This window comes from Parus major, chromosome 1A (genome assembly GCF_001522545.3).
Source record: "Parus major isolate Abel chromosome 1A, Parus_major1.1, whole genome shotgun sequence".
NCBI lineage: Eukaryota > Metazoa > Chordata > Aves > Passeriformes > Paridae > Parus > Parus major.
In genome coordinates, this window is record NC_031773.1 from 22906840 (window position 1) to 22930017 (window position 23178).

The 23178-nt window shown below is 37.7% G+C and overlaps 1 protein-coding gene across 2 annotated transcripts in view; it reads right to left on the bottom strand.

Moving 5' to 3' along the window:
* CFTR (CF transmembrane conductance regulator) overlaps positions 1–23178 on the bottom strand; it is an 88185-nt gene that overhangs the window by 13807 nt on the left and 51200 nt on the right. Inside the window, exons 16-22 of one of the 2 annotated variants that reach the window (XM_015629190.3) lie at positions 21608–21645; positions 20398–20651; positions 19280–19359; positions 14986–15136; positions 13643–13870; positions 11510–11610; positions 1201–1443 (exon numbers count right to left, since the gene is read on the bottom strand). In XM_015629190.3, coding sequence (XP_015484676.1) covers positions 1201–1443; positions 11510–11610; positions 13643–13870; positions 14986–15136; positions 19280–19359; positions 20398–20651; positions 21608–21645 — 1095 coding nt within the window. The remainder of the gene's footprint in view (positions 1–1200; positions 1444–11509; positions 11611–13642; positions 13871–14985; positions 15137–19279; positions 19360–20397; positions 20652–21607; positions 21646–23178) is intronic. The other variant, XM_015629191.3, reaches the window with a different exon arrangement.

A 23178-nucleotide genomic window follows, 5' to 3' on the forward strand; every position in this document is an offset into this window, starting at 1 on the left:
CAAGCCTGTAAGTCTTCAAGACGTGTTTGATAATACACTTTAATTTCTGGGCAGCCATTAAGTGGTAATTCCATCCCTCAGCAGAGGGAAAACTCCTTTGTTTCCTTCTTGGTGTACTACCTATGCAGGAGAAGCAAATTCTCTCCAGTTTAAGGAGCATCTGAGTCCAGGGTTCATCACTGAACTTGAATCAGAGTCCTTGAGAGAAGGACTTCTGTATTTACTGCTCTATCCCTTCTTTGTAGAGTACAAAAATGTCTTTCATTTTCCATATTCCACTGCTTCAAGGGATTTTCCAGGAAGTAAATCCACCAGCCTGCAACAGCACCTGCATCTTCACGTTCCAGGAATCACAGGTGTCTCTCTTTCAAAGGCAGAGTGGAAAGCCTGAGTTCAAAGTTTTGGTGCCCTCAAACTTAGTGGATTAAACACTCAGTTCATGTAAACCAAGACAAACCTACCAAACCTGGCAGAGACTGGTGCTATCCAAATTAAAAGTGAATATGTGCCTCGTGTCGAGGCCAGGGAGCTGCCACTGAACCTTTCTCATTAATGTGGGACAGTTAAAATCTCTTTCTCCATAAGGCTTCAGCTCAGGAAATCACAAGCCTTTCTTCCCATTCCAGCAAGCATGGGTCTTTAGCATGAACTTGAAGCCAAGTGTTAAACTTCTACCTAAATGCTGTCCTGAAACTAAAGCCCTCTCTTAAACACAACCCCAAACACGCACAAAGATTAATCAGAGGTTTGTCAGCCCTCTAAAGAATGGAGCTGTTTACGGTCTGTAATAATTCAGGGTGGCGTAGAGCCCTCATGGAATGGGTGAGACGGCACCTCCACCCTCCGGCCGCGGGAGCCAGCGGTGCATTACCCTTGGCACAGCAGCCAGTATTCTTCTGTGCCCTGCCCCACCGGGTCAGGCTGTCCCCAGCACCTGCATTCACCAGCAACCTTCCCTCTCCACAGCAGCAGAATCTCAGGCACCAGAACACAGCTTGGAAAACTGTTGCATGTGTATTTTATCCAAAGTCATTTCTGTTCTTCAGTTAGTTTAGAAGATATTTTGTCTTGCAACAATTTCATTTAGAAAACCTTACCAGACTCAAAATCCCTTTAAGTCATTGAATAGGTTTGTGACAATTCTCTACTTAATCTAAGCTTAATAGAAGTTAGAAAAAGCACAACAAAACAGTGTCTTACCCTCTGCCCTGAACTTATTGAAAAGGAAATGTTTTCTAGTACAGCAGCTCCTCCTTCACCGTATTTGGCTGTAAGGTCTTTCACAGTCATTTGGCCCCCCGATGGCCAGTTCTTCTCTTCCTTCACATGCCTGTTTTCAATTACAAGGGCATCTGAAAACTGATTATTCTTCTGTGGCTTAATGCTTTTTGTCTCTTCTGTTGGCATGTCAATGAATTTAAATATTCGTCCGACGGACCTCATCTACAAATCAAAACAAGCAATATTCTAATTGTAATTCATACTAAACTAGCAACACAAATGAAATAAAATAATTCCCAATTCCTAGACAGAACTTGAGTCTTTTTTCTGTGTAAGCTACTGTCACGAGTAACCCACAACTTTATTGTGTTCCATACTTATCTGTATCCAAAAACTCTTAATGTCTCTTTAAGACCTAGTGTGGCTGGAACTGGAATTACAGGGCACTTGGGAGATGCCAGTCCCTTGAAAAGGTCAAGGCACCCAAGCCAAGTCCCTCTTGCTCCCAGCAGCATTTCTAAAGGCAGAGGCTAGTGCTTATTTACTGGGTTTTTTTTCTTCCTGTTGCTGTCTCACTTGTTATTTTTCACTGTTATTTTTTCATTTAAATCTACCTACTCATTCCTTATTGGTGGAAAGAGATTGGTTGAAAGTAAGGGGAGGTAACTAATTTTAAAGTGTCCACCTTTTTAAATTGTCTTAAACCAAGACACCTATACTATGATATAATCTTCAAAGGCATGCTACTTCTCCTCTAGAGCTCTAGATTCCATTGCACTTGTACTTCTGACATTGGTCCAACATGTGGTTCTTGATTCCTTTTTAAATGGACAATAGTAACTCTTTCTATCTTAAAAATTCAATTTTGAAAAGTGATGACTTGTATCTAGGAAGACAAAGAATAATTATAAAAACAACATGGGTCACTTAAACTCTTCAGGAAGGTATGGGATTGCCCAAAACCTGAAGTTCTTTGAATAATGACTGATCACCAAAGATCAGTAGACTTCATTGGATTTGAAAAATGGAAAACAGTAGCATAAAGTAAAAAAAAGAACAATCATTAAACAGTAACAGTTGAGCATTTATGAGAAATTATAATTTAAAAAAAAAAAATTAGTAGGAAGTTCCATGATCGTGGATTTTGGTGAAATAGTGAATTTTGGAGAAATAGTGAATTTTGGATCAGTAATTATATATATTAGGTAAAATAATAAAGTCCTGTAGTTCATGAACATCAGACAGAAGTTGCTACTAGCAGTCTTAGTGCAGTTTCAAAGGAACATGGGGCTAGAAAGGAGCGTCTTGATCTTATTTTTTTAATGGATCAAGGGTCAATAAATAATTCATTTCCTTCACTACAGCTTCACTGCTTAGGTGGCCAGAAAACATTTTCTGCTTTATGGATAACTTTGCTGTTATAACTCTATTAATTTTAAATTCTAAAGAACTCCTTTTACTAGCTGCTTTCCCCATTCATTTATGGAGGGACACCTTAGATCCGATCACCCTTTGTTCTCCAGGACTAAAGAAAATCCAGGTTTAAGCCTCTTTCTTAATCCATGTTCTCCTTCTCCAAACTCCCCAGTTCAAAACAAGCTTTCCTGTCTGACCAGAATGTATGCAGCATTTTGGATGATGTTTTACCAGGACATTATACAAATGCATTGCTAATTCCCTATTCTATATTAGGAATATCTGCATTAACACATCCTAGGATCATACACTATTTTTTTCAGTCACATCTTATAGTCAGCCTTTGACTGAGGGGTGTTCAGCCAAGCTTTCCTCCATTTTAGTCATTTCTAACCAAGATCCTCACTTACCACTGAGGTTATTCTTAGTCATCTCTAAATCCAAGACTTTGCACTTTCGTTAGTGGAATCTATTTAATACCTGCCATTTGAGGTCACCTAATACATTTAAACTCCCAGGATTCTTTATGCCAACACTGCCTTTCAGCTTTGTGCCATTGGAAGATTTCTTCAACAACTTTTTTTATTCTGTTGAGAGCATTTTAAAAAGATTAAAATTAGCTCAGTCAGCAATCTAATCTTTGTTGAGTAGCCTCCCTACAGGTTAATACATAATACAGCTTAATGCCATTTCCTTTCTGACTAACTCATTAACACTTTACAGTTCTTGTAATAATCCTGATATCCTTCATTTATTTAATTCCTGAAACAGAGCCACAGTCCTTTCCTGAAGGTAAATGTGATCTATTACATTACTATTGTCTGGAAAATAAATCATCAGACACAGTTCTGAGGATACAGTGGTGCAACTCTAATGTCAGTAAATCTAAGTGACTCCAACTTGTATGCATCACATTTTTAGCTATAGAAAATAGTTTCTAAAGACAGTGCTACCACACTGCCAAACTGGTGGTGGTATCAGTGACTTCTCGTTTATCCTTCTCAACAAAAATTGACAGTTGTTATTTTGTCACGTGTCACCACCACTGCCAGCTTGTTTTATTTATTTGAAGTGGCCATTTTATGATTTCCAGCCTCTCAGCCAGTTCTTCCTGAACACTTGGGTGCGAGGTCTGCTCTACCTGGTATGGATGGCATTGTTGCAGTCTGGTTTCACAGGTGTAAGTGAAATGTCCAGCTGCAGAACCAAATCACCCCTAGCTGAAGGTTCTGATTTTAGATGGACTGACTCACAGGGGGTCACAGGCATGTGTCCCTCCATAAACTGTACAATTTAGGGAAACCAGGATTCTAGCTGGTTTCCATGTAATTCCCACCTCAGATATTATAAATCCCATTTCTACCTTCTGCTCCACTTTTAATTCCACAGATTAAACACTGCCTTTTCAGTGAAAATTAGGATCAAGTATTTATCCAGCTTTTGAGCCATTTGCAAGCCTAACTTTGATTTTGTCAAGCTTCTCTATCTGCTTCTTGTCCTCCAACGCATAGCTGGTTTAGGTTAACATTAAAATCCATTCTGTAGATGCTGTAATTCCTAACATACTGTCAGAGAATGAAGTTCATGTTCTACAGTCCTAGAGCCTTCAAAATGTCCTATTTCCCTCCTGTTCAAGAAATAGGTTTCAGCTCCTTACTTGTAGAAGACGTGACTTCCCTTTACATTCAGGTACTTAAGTGTCCCTGTCCAACTAATTAATTAATTAGATTCCTTGTTTTACAAAACTTGTTCTTGAAAACATCATTTGTTCTCTAATCTGTATTTTCAAAAATATATTTCTGTTTAGTGCTATCATGGAAAACCCTTTGTACATCTTTGTTTAACTGCTTTTATATTCTTTCTGAAAAGTTCTTCTACTTGATGTATTAGGTGCAATTCATTTTTGCACCTCAATCCCACTGAAATACTGTTGGGTAGATTTTCTATGTGGAAGTAAATGCAAGGGAATACTGGGATGATAGCTTATATCTCAGCATCTTGAAACACAATTGTGACAGAAGATCTAAAAAGCTAACACACAAGCTTATCAATTCTTATTTCCATCTCAACCACTGTGCAAGACAGAAAAGCATGGTCATCATCATGTCCATGTATATATGCCAGCTCTTTTTGATGTCACAAACAGGACCTCAGATCAGGCTGATAGTTCTCTCCCCATCTGACTGTCAACAGTAAATCCCACAATGAGCACCATGCAGTTATTTTGATTGGTATTTGATAGTACCTTTGTTTTCATAATTCTTAGCTTTATAGAAACATAGCCATTTTAGAAACAAAGGTATTTCTTCAAGGTCTTGGCTTCATCAAGAGCTGTGAATGTTTGTACAGGCAGAGATTCCCCATAACTGCCCAAGAGGCCAGACCACAACACGCTGTCTAATGTCTGCTGTGAAGCCAGCTGGATGAACAGCCTTTCTATATAAAAGAAAATTTAATCTCAATGTCCTAGCTCCCCTGACAGACTTATCAGTTATGTATGCACATATTTTAGACAGTATAATAATTTTAAAATCAATTCTGAATTCCTTGTTCTATAGCTTGAACTATGATTTAAATCTGGGCAGAATGTAGCACGTCAGGAACATTTTACAAAAATATCCATTCTTCCTTTCACAGGTAGAAATGTTCTGTCATCCATAATGACAGGTATAGGATAGGTGACAGCAAGTTTCTTATCCATTTTTCCCATCAGCACTGTGCCAGCTATATTCATGTTCTTTAACTTGTGCTTTTGAATAAAGGAGTATATTTACTATTTTCATCCCTAAATCTATAGCATAGTACACTATTTTTAGCCTTGCCTAATTGTATTTTGCTGAAATTTTAGTAGCACTGCAAATTCTTTAATTTATTTTCTCATTAATATCACTTAAACTCTTCTTAACTTTGAAGGAGAATTCATAACATAATTATCTAATTCATATTTCCAGAAGGTGGAAGAAGTAATTCTTTTACAAGTAAGATAATAGAGATAATTTAATCAGGCTCTGTGTTATCTTCTGCTAAAAAGAGAGCAGGCACTCTCTTCAGACCAGACACAGACAATATTCAATGGTTGTGTTGCCAGACATCACCTCCTCACAAACAAACTGCTTGGAAAGTGCAGCTGGGAGATCCTGTGGGGGATTGGTCCAATAGTTCATGTTGTAAAAAATCCTGTGCATTAAGTCATTGAGCCAAAGCTGGCTCGGTAGGCAGAACATATGGTTCTACCAAGGTTCCACATCATCTGCTGTTACATATTGGGTGCACTTATAGGATGTACACTTCTCTTCTGAACTGCAAAAATTAAATACTTGGTTCATTTAAAACTTTTACTGATTTTTTTTCTCTTTATCACACTGCTGTGCAGGCAGGCAGAAAAGAGAATGTTCTAAAGATTTTTTCTTCATTATGTTTCCTTCCAGAAGACCAAAACTCCACTCTGAGGACAGCCATTCTGATGCAGATTTTACAGTCAAGTATTTACTCTACTTAAATTTAAACTTTGGAAATTAACAGTGTTCTCAGCTTTTCTGCCAACAGTAGTAAAAACAATAATAAGATCATATCCTAGATTTTTTTTTAAAAAAAAATCAATTGAACAGGTTAAAGGAGGTTAAAGGTATGGGAATATAAAAGCATAAAAAATCATCTGTAAAAGCACCATTATTTTTCACAGCTGTATTTTTAAATTTAGTCTTTTTCCCTACCCTGTATTGCTTTAATTCTTCAGCATCCCTGATGTACAGGGTTGGGCACTGTGACGTTTAGCAAGTGGGGTTTTAATATCTCTTTGGGGGATTCTTTTTATATCTCCTTATATAAGTAATCTTGGCAACAGTAAAAGCATGGCATTGTCTCTTTCCCTGAAAAAAGGAACTGTCCTTCACCATTAAAGCACTGCTACTGCAGGATATACATCAGTGAAAGAAGAGGTTAGAAAGCATTTAAATAGTCCACTGGGACTAGCTAACGCTTATCTGTGAAAGCAGCACTTACTGAAAAAATTATTTTCTATTTCCTTATGAAGGGGAAAAAACAATTTGGGACACTACAAGACTGCCTAGAAGTATAAAAAAAGACTGAAAACCAGCTGAAAGGGTATTAGCAGAAATTATCAAATTGAAACAATAAAGCTAGCCTAATTCCTAGCTTTAAATGAAACAACAGCTAGCTGTTGGAGTGACCATGTGTGTTTCTGAGGGGGAAAAGAGGGTTTGGGGGTTGTTTGGGTTTTTTGTTTGTTTTTAAATAAAGGCAGAGCAGACAAAATATCAGGGCTGTAGAGAATGAAATGCCAAAACCATTACCATTACCATTGTGGGGTATTAAGAGACAATAGGGATTTTTAATTTAAAGTCAAACCTGTTCAACAAAAATTGTTTCAAAGACAATATCTGTGTATGTAGAAATAAAAACCAACCTAGGAACTCTATGATTCTTCAATCTGTGTGCCAGTGTCATGGAAAGCTCATGAAGGAGATTGTGTGGAATAAAGTCAAATTTGCCACCTACCCATCTGTTTGGCCAGCTAGTCCTTTGGACATGGCTTTCAACCACTTACAGAAAACTCCAGCTTATATGACAACTAAAGACTGCTACCTACAAATGTGCTATTCACTCAGGCATGCTTGTCTGCAGGCTTGTAAACACAGATATCACAGCTGCTCAAGGAAAGGCAAGAGTGATGTCAACTAGAGGGGTGTGTGTGTATCTGTAACTGGAGACATGGGGAGATGTGCCAGTTCTAGTCAATTTGGTCCCGTGGGGAGCTTTAAACTACCTCTAGAGAGAAAAAGAGACTATAACTAAATAGACTACTAAGTCAGGCAACCCTTTGCAAAACATCTTTAGCCAAATAATTGTAAAGTACTTTGAAGAGGGAAGTGCTAAATGCAGAGACTACAGAGTAGGAAATGATAAATACATCTGTATCACCCAATGAAGCATTTTTATTATCTTGACACCATTAAGCTCTTTTTATCTGCTTGTGCACAGGAACGACTTTTGAATGTCAAGACAACCATCTTGCCAGCAATATTTATTAATTTCTCATCTGGGAAGTCTAAAAATTCATGTAATGAGGGTGGGCAGTTATCCACTGCTAAAAGATGTCCAGAGGATCCACTGTAACCTGATGGACCTTAGAAGGCTATCAATAATAAAACATAACACATAACATAACCATTGCTCCAGCACAGTCCTTTGTCTTAACACAGGGCAAAAGTACTCAGAAATGTCTAGAGCAACTTGAGACTTCCTTTCCAAGGGAAAGGGAGTCACTTTCTTGTTGTTACTAACATTTTAACATGGCTGTACTTTAAGAAAAGGGAAGTGCTTCTTTATTAAAGCACTATTGTGTCCAGCACCCTCTGAATCCTACAGTAAGACTTTCTGTTGCTCTTGTGAAACACCTTCAGTTTGTATTAAGCCATGTAATATGCACACATGATTTGTATACAGATTTTCATACTTAAAGTGACTACATTCTGCCTTACAGGGGATGGAGTTCACAAATGAGAGCCAAGTGAAGGAACATGGCTATTTTTGTTTTTGTTTTGGGGGGCTGACCTACTAGAGAGCAGGTTTGCAGAGGAGGACCAGGGAGTCTTGGTGGATGACAAACTGACTATGACCTGGCAATGTGTCCTTGAGGCCAGGAGGACCAGTGGTGACCTGGGGTGCCTTGGGAAGGGTATGGCCAGCAGGTCAAGGGAGACAATCCTGCCCCTCTGCTCGGCCCTAGTGAGGCGACATCTGGAACGCTGTGTTGAGTTCTGGGCTGCTCAGAACAAGAAAGACAAAGAGAGGGTTCAGTGGAGGGTCACAGAGTTCATTTGGGGTCCAGAGCATCTCTTTTATGAGGAGAGGCTGCAGCAGCTGGGCCTGTTCAGTCTAGAGAGCACTGACAGGGGATGACATTAATCCATATAAAGAGCTCAAAGCAGGTTTCGGATGGTACCAGGCTCTTCTCAGTGGTGCCCAGTGACAGAACAAGAAACAATGGCTATAAACTAAAACATAAAAAGTTTCACCTCAACGTAAGAACTTTTTCACATTGAGGATGACAGGCTGCCCAGAGAGATTGTAGTCTCTCTCTATCTCTGGAAACATTGAAACCCCACCTGTGGGGAGTTCCTGTGTGCTCTAGAGGTGACCCTGCTTCGTCAGGGGAGTTGGACAAGAGGATCTCCAGAGGTCCCTCCCAACCCTAAAACTTCTGTGATTTACCAACATCCCATTTTACTTCGTTTTTTGTCATGTAACTACTGTTCAGCAGGTCTTGCAGTTGATGAAGCCCTTTCACAAAGTGCTTGCTCTTCAAGACAGGCTGTTCATAACAAAGCAAAGGAGGAGCTAGCATAAAATGTTTGGTGGATAGGAAACACTGCTGAATGGTCATCAGCTTTCTCAACTACCAGCAGTCACATGTGCAAACAAGAGATTAGGTGCTCTAAGTGGTTAATTCCTTCTTCTGAGGCTCTTAATGCTTTCCCTCAGGATGCATCTAGTTAAATAAATTCTTTTTTTAAAAAAAATAATGTTAGACTTGTAAATATTGCTTCACTGTCACCATCTGCCACAATTATGTTTTTTTTAATATGACAATTAATTTCAATTAGTCAGGATTTAAGGGACTCTGGAATTTTCTGGAATTTTTTTTTGTTTTTCAATACTGAAATAGTTGGCTCAAGAAGCTAATTTAGGGTTCAGAGCAGGTAAGACAGGATGTGTGAGATCTTTTTTCTCAGAATTTTTTTTTGGTTTATAAGACTGCAGTATTTTGTTACACAAATTCTGTCTAAGATCCTAGAATGAGTGAAGTCCGTGCATCTAAGCTAATGTATGATGAAAAGTGTAAGAACAAACATATTCTTTTATGAGTTTCCTGTCTGCTTCACATATCTCAACAAATAGGTGATGAGAAGCTGACCTTGTGAAATACTCTAAAGCCAGTCTTACCTATTAAAATTATGTACGACTGCAATTTGAGGGTATTTTACATAAAACCAGAAAAAGACTGCCAGGAAAGTCAAGGACAGATTTTTAAATCACTACTGACAATAGGTAAAAGGAACTCAAAAATATCTATTGTGATCTGCTATGCAAAGCTAAGTAGACCAAGTGTCATGGGGTAGCTTTACCTTTAAAGCAAAGCTGAGGAAAGAGGGGAAGTTAGAAGTGCTGATGGCTGATGGGAGTTCTTCCTCCTGACCAATTATCAGTCATTTCCAAGAATTGACAGCAGTTTAGGCCATTGAAAAGTGGGATCAACTTGTGAACCCTACCTTAAAGTGTAAAACCAGAGCTCTCGGAGTTCTCTTTGTTTCCTGGCGGTGAAAGGTAGCAAAGTTCCGGCCTCTCGCTCCCTGCCCGGCCAGGCGGCCGGGCGGGGGCCGGGCTGGGCCTGCTGCGTCTCCCGGCTGGGAGATGGGGCCTGCGGGGGGCTTGTCCCAAGCCCTGTCTGGGCCGGGCCGGTTCCTGGCTTGGCTGCAGGTTTTGCCGTGATGGAATTCACCAGAAACTGCCGAGTGAAGAAGGAGAGGGGCTCTGAGCCTGCAGCAAGCAGAGACGGTGACCACACTCTCCAGAGCAGCCATGAGGAACTCTCCATCACAGACGGCTCCAGTTCCTGCACCAGCCGAGGCCACAGAACTACCTACAACAGCCTGGGCAAGATTTTAACTCTTTCATTACCCAGATGAGACTTGCGGATTAATCTTTTTATCCAGGGAGAGAAAAGGAGAATGATCAACATGAAAAGAGACTTTATAAACTACCAGTGACAAGAAAGAAAAGAAACTTCAAGAAAGGTAGAGAATTAAGAAGATGCTTTAATTTAGCTGAAATGTCTTTCTGTTAAACTATGGAGATGGACAATGAAGTCCTGGAAAAAACTCCTTTAATTCATGATAAGTATCCAGGGAGGAATAAAGTATTCAAAGTGTAAACTTGAGTTTATAGTATAGTGAAGTGCTGAGAGATTTGAAGCCTTGAAAGGCAGTGAGAAAACTGTTGTCTAGTGAAGCTCACAGAAGCAGATGAAGAAGACTTTTTTTTTACCTTTGAATACTCATCTTTAAAAATACTATCCCTCGACTCATGACCCATACACATCTCAGAGTGATGTGAAAATGGGAGGGGTGGGCTCTGATAACAGCAGCTCTGGGCAGCTGATATCAGGGCAATGGAAAACTATAACAAAAATAGTTTTCGTGTGAGAAACTCCATAAATTAACAGGAAGAAACTTCTGTTTCTCTACAAAGACAAGTGAAAAGACTGTAGCAAGAATTGGGACTGTTTTAACCACCAAAGTTCCAAAGTTTTTGTCTCTGTTGTCATGTGAACGAGAGAATAGTAAATAGATAAGGGATGAAAAGGTTTTTCTAGAAGTTTATTCTGGTGTTCTTATTCTTGTTGTTTGTCAATAAACTTTCTTTATTCCTTTTAAGTTTTATGCCTGTTTTGCCCTTATTCTAATCCATATCTCACAGCAAGAAATAAGTAATTTTCTTAGTTATTGGTTTTAAACCACGACACCAAGGAAGGAATATTATATATATAAATACAGGAAATATAACAAAATAACCCCAAGCCTTTTCAAGGTTTTCCTATCACTTCTACATCTGCAATCTGAATCCTCAAATGCAAGTGTTTGCTGTTGCCTATTCCAGGCCAGAAAAACTTCTGATCATGGAAAAACTCAGTTTTTGACATCCCAAAACCAGTAGTTTGCTATCAAAGGTATGAGAGAAACTTTTCTGACACACCTGTTTAATATTCAGCTCTGAAGAGAATTCACTGCACAACCATAATCAACAAGACAATTCCTCAAAAGAAAGCTCAGCACTGTGCATTTTTCCTTACCAAACTATCAACATCTATGCTTGAGTTTACTGCCCACTGCAAGGTTCCCATGATGTTCATAGCTAAAGTAAGAATAATTCCAGCTGTACCCGGTCCATCACCTGTGGAGAGAAAAACACATGCCATTTCTATGTAAATAAAAAGCCATTAGAAAACATAAAATTAGCATGTATATCTTAAAATGCATATTCATACTCTCTCCTCTTTCATTTCATGGAGAAAACATGGGTTTGTTAATCATGAAAAGGACTAAGCTAAATCATAGTTAAACACCTGACTAGAAACCCTAATCTTGCTTGGAAGAAGAAAAAGTTAAATCTTGGTACTTAACCTGTAAAGAGAATCAGGTCTCTGCAATCTTGATTTGACTTTCCTTTTTCCACCACTCGTGAATCTGTGAAATTACTCTTATCTAACTAAAACACTACACACAGCTAACAACTTTAAAATTCAAAATGGCTTACATTTTCATTTCTTTGACAAATAGAGGATGTTCTCCTTAGTGTTTTACAAAGATGCAGGTGTAAATTTTTTAGCTTTAATTGTCAGCTGTAACAATGGGATTTCCCAGGGATTTTCCTTTATGACTTCATACAATACAATACAAGCATTTAATATACCACACTGTTGATTTTTAACCTCACCATGTGTTAAATGGAATTGAGAATTTAAGGCAAATGCCTTTCTATGATTTCTCCATTCTTTATATAGTTTTCTTCAATAAACCTCCTCCTGTTTTTTTAATAGACATCTCATTATATAAATAAATATAAAAGCAACATATTCCTCATGAAAACTGATAGATTAAGAAAAGAAATTTAGTGTTGCTCCAAGGGCCTATTATAACAGTAAGGATTATAATGGAGAAAGATGAAAAATTTTAATATTTTTAAAAGTGTTTCTAACTCCTTTTCTCCAGTAAAACATCCAGGACAGCTAACACAAGAAAGTATTTTCCTAAAAAACCCAAACTACTAAGGACACAGTGAGAAATGAGAAGGGCAGCAGAGAACATTGTTTCCCATGAATTGAAGGGGAACTAGAAATCTCCTTAGTAACAAAAGTAAGTGCCTATTTTCATACCAAAGTATGTGTGGTGTCTTCTTTTGTGAGGAGAGCTAGAGCTCCTTCTACAGAAAACAGAGGATAGCATTTCATAAACTATACAATATTTGATAAATTGCAAGCTCTTATTTAACTCCTTTTTAACACTAAAGTATGGCTGAGAGAAATTTGAGTATTTTTAGATTTAAAAATCTCCTCCATAAAATCATCAAACTCTTGTTAATCAGCAACCATAGTACTGAAACTGCATAGAGATAGATCCTGCACACAAAGTTAGAGAGGTACTCGGAGAGGTAGAACCATGTCCAAACATAACAAAAGCACAGTGAATAAAAAACCGTATTTGAAGTAATCTCTAGCTGAATTTTTCCACTGAAATTAATTATTAATATTTTTGGGAAATCACACTCCTAATTTTTGCTTGTTTGAGGCTGGCTACACCTGGGAAGTCTTGGGCACCACTTCAAGTACAAGTAAGATATAGTGTGATTTTCATTCATATATTGTGCTTACTAGGAGTGGTGAGTCATTTTTCAGGGGATTATGGATAGAATTTGCAAAATTTCACACAGAAAAATGGGTCAGTGGGTTGCGAATTAAATAACTAGATGAAAATTTCTCCCAATGGTGTGGACTTTAAAAGGATATTAAAACATTTCATGTCTTACCCATTTGCAAGTGAGAGGAACATTAACTTCTATTTACTAAAAACCTTTGAGCTGCACAGGTGTGATCAACATCCAAGCTTCTCGGAACAGTAATGCAGTTTCAAACTCATGAGATAATTTTACAGCAATTTACTATCAAGAAAATTAAAGTTTTGTCCCTTTATTTATCATTTTCTGATTAATCCCTTTAATGAGTCCTCTACAATATCAGACTGCTGGTAATAATGGTGCTATTTATATTTTAATTAAATTGTGTTTACTCTTATGACATACTTAAATCAATGACTCCAATGTATGCTAAATTCCGCATCAGTTTATTTCTTTCTGAATTTTTTTAAAGCTGAGCTGTTAAAAAGAAGCAGCACACTTCCATTTCATTTTTGGGGTAAAGTTACCATACCTGTAGTTATGATAGAGATAAATGCCACAGCAACAAAAAAGACAACAAAAATAATTTCTATCCTCATCTGGAACCAGCGCAGTGTTGACAGGTAGAGGAACCAGTTTGCCGTGTGTAGGTTCAGAGCTTTGTGAAACAAGGTCTCAAAATACGGCTGCCGCCCAAAGGCTCTCAGTGTCCACAGCCCTTTTAGGCTTGTGACAAGATGGGTGAAAATTGGACTCCGAGCTGTAAAGTGTTTAAATTAGAACATAAACATGCATGAGCAAATGCCTTTGATACAATGCAAACAGCCCCCCATGCTCTACCTCACAGCAGTGTAAGTACTGCCAGTGTGTAATTTACACATGTTTTCAAAGTACATGACTGAAGAAATCCTAACAAAGGATATACAACAACAGTCTTTGCAAGAATGGGTTGAAATTGCATTCAGTGTACTGGCAGGAAGGGATCAAAATAATTCATCATAGTTATCACATAACTACTTGTCTCATATCTACTTGGGGAAGATCCTGGCCCTCTGTAGGATGCCACAAGAGAAAGTCTGCTCCTCTCCAGCCAAAATGAATTCCTACAGTTTTGATAACTCCATTATATGAAGCTTTCTTAGCATAGGCAGAGTACTTTAATGCTCCAGATTCAACTGCACTGACATGGTAATTTTAAGCAGATCTTGCATTACATAAAAAGTGGTAAGCCAGTGCTGGATCCCTGTGAACATCAAAGAAATTTAAATTTAGATTGAGGAGCTCCAGAATTACACTTAAGTAAAAGGGAAGAGGATCACTACTGTTTAAGATTCAGGACTGATTTGCTGACGATCTGCCAGTTTGCTGCAAAGCCAGGCAGCAGTACATGGTCTGCAAATTCACACTTCCAAATGAGGTTTTCAATTTTACTTAGAACATTTTAGTCTCTTAATGGGGGGGAGAGGAAGGAAATTAAATCAAATAACTTATTCAGAAATAAGAGCTCTTTGTGATCAAGATATATCCATTGAAAATTTTTCTTACAAAGAAGAAAACTCAAAGGGTACATACCAAGTCTGACCACAATTTTTTAAATTACATTTACTCTCAAGAAACTGTATGTCAAGACTTTATTTGTTTTCAGCTGCAGTGGTGGTAAAGCCCATATTTTAAAGGCCTTTTTATTGCTCTTTGGCAGCAGAGCACTCAGTATTGGCTGGGTCAGAACACCCCTGGCTTTAAGGAGATATGTGTTCTGCTCCCAAAGACAATGTCATCTTGCAAGAGCAGAGGCAAAAATGAGGAGAAAGGGTGAATCACTTCTCAATTGATTTGTTGTGGATTTAAAAGTCTACCATTTTTTTCTGCTCCTACCTTCAGATTCCAGTTGTTTCAGCTGTTGAGAAGTGTGGAGGAAGTATGCCCTTAACAGAATAAAGGCTGCTATCACAGGCACTGATGCCAGGAAGATGTAGGGCTCTAATATTGAGACTACTGTTATAGCGCCAATCACAATCAGTATTAACTGTAGAATGAAAGAAAAATACTATTGATATAGCAAACTTGTCATTTTATAGACTAGAGATTGGTGATGAATCTCCTTCCTATGGCAACTATGTGCTGTTTCTACAAACATGAAGTGCTAACCTAAGATTTGCAGCTGAGAACAAACCTCCATGAAAAGATAATGAATAACTTGGACCAGATCCACAACCTGTTGCAATAACCTGCCATCTTTTTTTATAGATGGAAGAAATGTTTTCCCTAGTACAATCAGTATTGCAGGCTTCTAAAATACGAAGCCACACAAAAACAATAGCAGCTAGGCACTCACTCTCCACTTAAAATTGTAAGAACGACACTTGCAATAGCTGCAGCCACCTACCAAACCGACTGCTGTTGTCCCTGTCTTGTCTGGACTAGGTGTGCAAGACTGACAGGAGCTGAGTGACAGTCTCCTCCTGCAGATTCTGGGCAAAGCAGTCTTGCTGAGGATCAGAAAAAGTGAGAAGCTGTCCTTCTTTGCTAGCTCAAGGGACTGTAACTCATATATGAAACTAACACTACTGCTTGTCCTGATCAGAACACAGGAAATAAGTTGTACAAGAACTTGGGGTATGACAAATTAGCAGTTTCAGGAGAAACAAAAAGGTGTTTAAAGGTGTCAGATGATAAAAGGAGCAAAATTGTTTCAGAGTTAATCTATTTTAACCCACTAGAGACTATTACCATTTTAAGACCTCATCCTCAATAGCTCCAGACAGATTTAGCTAAATCTGGTCTTGATCTTTACTCTGTAGGAGACTTAAGCAGGTAGACTGTTTTTGTCTCATGTCTAAATCTAAAGAAAATCAAGTATACCAGTGTACATAGAATAGCAAAGTTCTTTGTATGAGGGTATTCTAACACTAAACAACTTCTTCAAGCTGCAAACTTACCAGCGTAAACCAACTGCAAATGGACAATTTGGACAAAATTATGAACATTTCATTGAAACATCACTGCAAATGACCAGTCAGCAAAGAAACAGATAGAAAGCAAAACTAATTTCACATTAAGAAGAAACCTGTAGTGGGTGCTTTTGCTACTACGTTCAAATAAATTCAAGGAAGGATTTAAATTCCAAGTTAGAGGTCTTTCATGAACAGGTAAGCACATTCTAAGTTTCCTACCACTTTTTATTTTTCATCAGAAATCTGAGAAATGCAGCATCAGCATCACATATGAAAAAAGAAAATACATTACAGCTGAACTAGCTAAAGGAGGAATGGCTTTGAACTGAAATAGAGCAGGTTTAGATTAGATATTAGGAAGAAATTCTTTACTGTGAGGGTGGTGAGGCATTGGAACAGGCTGCCCAGAGAAGTTGTGGATGCCCCACTCCTGGAAATGTTCAAGGCCAGGTTGAAAGGGGCTCTGAGAAACCTGATCTCATGGAAAGTGTCCTTGCCTGTGCAGGGGGATTGGAACTAGATTATCTTTAATGTTCCTTCCAGCTCAAACAATTTTGTGGTCCTATGAGTTCTTTCATTATTTTCCTCACTTCTCTTAAAGAGCAATGATACATGTGGGTTACTCTTGTGCAGGCTGTTTAGCACTGGTCTGCAGCAACGCAAGAATGGATTTGTGTTTACTCATTACTTCAAACTGCGGAAATTAGTAACACTTGTATCTCACTCTAATTGTTAAGAAGCAAATGAGCTATTCAAGTGATATTGAGCCAAGTTATACAGTTCTCACATTACTTGAGATTAGTCACTCAGTGACTGTTATAATTCCCGTTTCTGTCATTTACTCAAATTTTGTAAAGGTCATCATGATGTCATATTGTCCTAACTGCTGGTCCCACAGTTATTTCACTAAAAAGTTGAATATGAAAATCTGTGTTATCTCATAAACTCCAAAGTAAGCCTAAAGTCAGACAGAAGATTATGTTTTCTCTAAAAAGACAGAAACAAAAATCTAAACCACAAGCTAAATGTATTGGCATATAGTTGAGAAATAGCAGTAGAGAGCTCCTGCAGTCCATTTCAGTGCCCCAGATGCTGAGCTTTCAGCCCTGGGACAGAGGCCAGATGGGGAGACATGTTCCACTGTTTCCCAGTTGGGAAAATGCAGGTGACAGTGAAGAAAGCAACTCAGCAAGCGTTCAGGGTGGCAGTGACTGCAACAGCCAGTTTGCTTAACCAACAGGAGCTCAACATATAGGGGAAAACTGTCGTGATCACAGGCATAAATGTTCAGTGAGTTCACTATGAACTTTTGAGTGAGACTATATTAAACCTTAGGGACAAGCAGTATGTGCCAGCAGCATCTCACATGGAGGATCTCTAGGAAATTAGAACTGGTTTTTAGAACTGGGTTTAGCCTTAAGAGAAGGCTTAGGGGTATCTCATCACTTTGTGTAACTATCTACTGGTATTTATTATACTAATATAAATTATAAAAGTTTCTGTATATGCAGTTTGTTATTATTTATATCATTAAGAATATATTCTGTTTATATAAATACTAGTAGGTATTTCTTATGGACCATATGTGCTCGAGCCAAATTCTTTTCAATGGCTGGGAAGATAAGAGGTAATGGGCACAAGCTGAAATGCACAAAATTCCATTTAAACATAAGAAAAAGCACTTCTAGCATGGAGAAAAGTCAAACACTGGAACACATTACTCAGAGAACTTGGAAATACCCAAAACCCAGCTCATCCTTGAGCAACCTCCTCTAGTTGAACTTGCTTTGAACAGAGGGGTTGGAGGGCTTACAGGTCCTAGGTCCACACAACCCCTCCACATTCTGTGACTCTTCAACAATCATCAGAAGGAAAAAGTCCTACTTATAATTTCTCTGTATCTTTCAGAGTAATCTGACTTTGTTAAGTAACAGAGTCCATGGAAGTCTGAATCTATAGAGAAAGAAAAATTTGATTGTGAAGGAATGACTGTTAGAATTTGATTGTGAAGGAATGACTGTTAAAATTATTCAAGACAGTGGCTAGGTTCAATGTTCTTCAGCAGAAGAACCTGGAAAGACAAGGCAGCTTATGATGCATGTCTAGAAGCCTCTGCAGTTGAGACTGAGGAGAGAGAGGTGAATCTATGGGACAACAGGGTATAGTTAAACCTCTGAAAGGCATCAGAATAGAAAAGCCAAATATTGGGATTTTTCTTCTTCTTGAAAACATGAAACTAGTCAGTTTCTTGTAGAAAGTTTGAAATGTAGAGACAGACTAATTACCATGCTTCTGGAATAACATCCCCATGGTAGATCCAAAATATCAGAAACAAAATGGTTGTATCAGAAAGTCACACTGAAGATTATACTGTTGATTCAGAGAGACCCAATGCCCATGTTTACTCATTCAGCAAGTCCTCATGGCATCACCAGGACATGAAGTCAAGTCTTCTTCATGTCAAGCTGCACTGGCCCTTCTGAAGCCATGAGTCAAAGTTATCAATTACTCACAAAGATATAGGGAAAGAAACTCTGTCTTTATCAGATCATCATGTTGATAGGGATCATAAAGCAGGCAAACTCATAGATGGAGAGTGTTTGGGTTGATTAAGTTGGGCCTGTATATCACCTCAATAATGCGAAGAGGAGCAGGAGCACCAGGGAAGATTTGCTTCTGTTTTTAAAATGTTCTGGGAACCAGTTCAATATAAGGAAAAGCTGGCATTTCCATGGACAATAAAGGAACAGAAAAATCAAGAATATATTCAACAGAAGAGAAATAAACTAAGGGTGATGGTAGCAAACTGGGAACAGAAGAGCTTAAGGAGGGGAAGTGATGAAAAAAGTGACTGGATGCAATCAAAGAATAGCATTAAAAACCATTAAACTTGAGCCATGATAACAGAAAGAATTAGGAATGCCCTTTATGACTTACAGTTGAATCTGGGCAGCAGCAGGGATACTTGTCCTGTAGGGGTCTGCAGGGCAAAAATATTTCTGAGCCTGAGTAGTAAGAGTGATTTGCATAAACAGTGGAGATAAGTACACATAGAGACAAGTACTCAAAAATGAAGCAACAAAGTTGACCTACAGGATAAGCAGTTATGTAGATACGTAGATTGAAAAAAATAATATGATTTTTTTTGCAAGATGTACAGATGAAAAATCACATTGCTATAAGACAGAAAAAGTTACAACTTTTATTCTACAAACCTGAATGAAGTCAAATACTGTAAGAGGCAGTAAGTCATCCAGTACTGCTGTATCTTTTGAAAATCTGTTAAGCATACCACCTATGGATTAAGAAAAAAATAAGTCTAACATTTTACTACCCCCCAAATCCCCCATTTATTACTTTAACAAAAAGTACAACTTTTTCTGAATACATAATATTAAATACAAGATCTTCTCAAGTACAAGCAATTCCATTACAGTTTAGTGGAGCTACAGTTTTTGTCCCCCTGGAGAAATTTGGCTACACAACTTCTGTTTCAGCTCTTCGGAAAAAAAAGCCAGGAAAATATAATTAAAAAAACCCCAAAAAATTAAAAGGGGAAGAAACAGAGGCACAAAGCATAAGATCAGTACCCCTTGTTCAGCGGGCCCTGTCATACACAGGTAATTTGCACATCAGCATTTGCATGGGTTTGTAACCTGTTTCTTAATTTCTGAGTAGAATTATTGTATTAAATATCATGTAACAACAAAGTTAAGAAGATAAGGGAAAATGAAGGAGAAGCCCATTGTTGTATCATCATTTAGCAGCATCTCCTGTAATCTAGTACTTATCAGTAAGAAGCATAAAAGATAGGAATTTCATGTACAATGGGAGATGGAAATTGTTGCACCAGTTATATAATGAGCTTTATATCAACTCCTAAATTTGAATATGCATACCATCATTCACATTAACTGATGTTTTATGCCATTTTAGTAGGACTATTCATAAAAAAGCACTATTTATCATCCACATCTGATTCCTTGTCACTCACCACATAGCTGACAATATCTTTTCTATTGCAGCTTCTGACAAAGTCTATTCTTTAGAAGTTATTCTACTTTTATTGCCTAGAACAGTTAACAGTTTATTTTCTCCAATTTTCTTTCTTACAGGGTGATATTTCAGAATCACAATTGACAACTGAAATATGTCACACTTAAGCGCAATCAAGTTTCATTAAAGGATTCACAAATTACCTTATGTGGCAAACTTTTAACATTCCACTTGACTGAAAATGTAAATGGAAGGCAACACTGTCCTTTAACAGAATGAAAACCATTCAATTGAAATTAAATGCATAGATGAGTCAATCACTTCCCATCTCATTTACCTGCTTTCCAAGAGTTGAAGGTTGACATAGGTGCATGAAGAACTGCATGCACCATCTTTTGATGAAGAGTTTTAGACACTGTTATAAGTGTATGCACAAGGGGCAAACCTCTGAAGATTCCCATGGCAAGCAGGGTATCTGCCACACCTACATAGATGTAAATGATGTAGTAGCTGCTAGTGTCAGTGACAATCACAGGAGGTTTGTCAGAGGTGCTGTTTTCTGACTCTGTTGAATTTGCCTTCAAAGCTGTCCTGTGTGATGGAAATTAAAAATAAAGGCATTACTGGAAACTGTGTGCTTTTCCTCTTTTATTTACTAAACTAAACCAAACAGTACTCCAGTGTCCATTTGTTTTAAAACTATGCTAATGGTTAGTTATAGATATTTCCAGTAATTTTAAAAATATTTTTATGTATGTATGAAATATAAATTATTAATTGCTCTCGTAGTCTCTTGCAAACCTACTGCTTATTTAATCACTGACAAACTTAACTTAATCTGGGAAAATACACCCAATTCTTTTAAACAGAAAAAATAGTTTAAGTCTTGAAAAAACTGAATTCCTATGAAAGTAAAATTCTTCAGGTATACTATAAAAATCAAAACCTGAGTGACTTAATGTAGACAGAAATCAACATAAATCACTCCAGCTCCAGTCAGACCTACATCACCATATGCTTCTATACTCTAACATACAGACTCATTGCTGCAGGACAAAAACAGGGATTAAAAGCATTAACCCAGGAAAAGCCACTGGCTTTTCCACTGCTCAGTATGTTTTAACCTTCAACTCCTGAGCCTGTAACTACTGGGAATTCCTCATAGATGAGCAGAGGAAATTTTACAAATGGGAAAAAAGTTTCTTACAGAAACTGCTCTCTTAAAATGTTCCTATGCAAGTCTTCCCCTGCACCTCTGAATCACAGTATATTGAAGATAATCAGGTCCATGCATCCCTAGAGTGATCTGACCCAGGAAAATCTTGTGTACGCTGTTTGTGTACTCAATAATAAGGCATAAACCACTCACTTACAGAAGTAGCAGAGTATACACAAAGTATTTATTAGGCCATCCATCTATGAACTGTTTTGTTGACTATAAGACAGTGACTATCCAGATAGAATTCTGGCTGAATTTATTCATTATTTATAGAAAAAATAATAAAAGGTATGCCCCAGTTTCTCAATAAATTATCACCAATACTTACTTTTGAAGAAACCATACCCCACCAAGAGAAGCAGATACCTGTGACCAAAGAAAATTGAGTCAGATTTTGTCTTATCACTTTATGTAATTTTTCTCTCTCATCTTTTTTCATTGACTTTATACCTGTTTTTAGAGGGAGCGTAACAAATGGGTGGAAGTCAAACTTACTTGAAGCAAAAACCTTGTAATATCTGCTTCTCTCTCCACGGAAACAATTTAGTGCATCCCACCAGGAAAGCTACATTTAGACTTGTATTACAATCATGCTCTCAAGTGCCTAAATATTCTTGTATTGTTTTTTTACCATACTATTAACAAAGGCTTGCTAATGCCTTCCTACTGATAACTGTATGCCTTAACAGATTTTAAGTTTTAAAGATTAGTATTTTTAATGACCCTAGAAGAGTCTCTCAGTATCTTCAAAGGCATCTATTCAAATAAGAATGTCAAATCTTTAACATAATTATTTTTGCATTGTTGTCCTTGCTAGCTGATATCTACATTTGGTATATTCATTTGACTGATATATCTTTGCTGCTTAGTTTTACATAATTTTCTACATAATCTATTGCAATATTTTTTAAATGTAAAATTAAACCCTTTTTATTGTGAGATGGTTCAGCGTTCAACAAGAATTTATTCTGTAATATATTCTTGTCTGTCCATCAAGACACTGGAGATCTTCATACAGTCTATCACATTTTAGTTTGCTCTGTTCCCATCATTTTTCTAAGGGTTGAAAGAGTTTTTACATTTTCTTCACATATATTTTTATGCCACTGGTATAGAAATGTATTGTGGCAATACCCCAACACATAACTGAAGTCTTCTCTTTGGGAGCCACTAACTTTTGCAGGTCTTACAGTAAATAACTCAAGATTGGCTGTGGTCCTGAATTTAAGTATTTGTAAGAATCAGGCTTCTTTCACAATAATGTTTTTAAATCTCCCAACAGAATTCTGTTCTCATCTTGACTCCTCACAACAGAGGAATTTTTTCAGCCATGAAGATGATGGCAATATTGTCACAGAATATTCCTTTCTCTGTGTTTCCTTCTAAAACTGCTCTTCCTGCAGTTCAGTAGCCCTAGTCTTTGGGTATTATATCCATGAGACACTTTTGAGCTGGTTAATTAAGCTACACAACATAAACCTTGCAAACCTAGGAAATAGGCATTTTTGGTCCTATTTATGGTGACCTGTGTGGACTCACTTTGGCATCTCCAGAATTTCCACACTAGTCTCACCCAGATCTGGAGGGTGTAAAAACACCACTTTCAATTTACTTGGATGTTCATCACTAGTCTCTCTTCATTGTCTCAGGTTGCAAGGGTACAAACTGTTAGCACAGGACACATAAATACTTGGCATGGCATTTCAGAGGTTTACTCAAGACCGGGCTGCAGTTGGATATCTTCCAGCCCACTCATCTACCGAGAGGCTTTTACTTCAACAATAGTCACACTGGAAAGTTTAAATTGTATGGAAACGTACTTTCTCAAAAGTGGGGTTTTTTTTTCAATTAGAAGATGAGGCTTCTGAACTGTTTAAAAAAGGTTTAGTCTAAAATAAA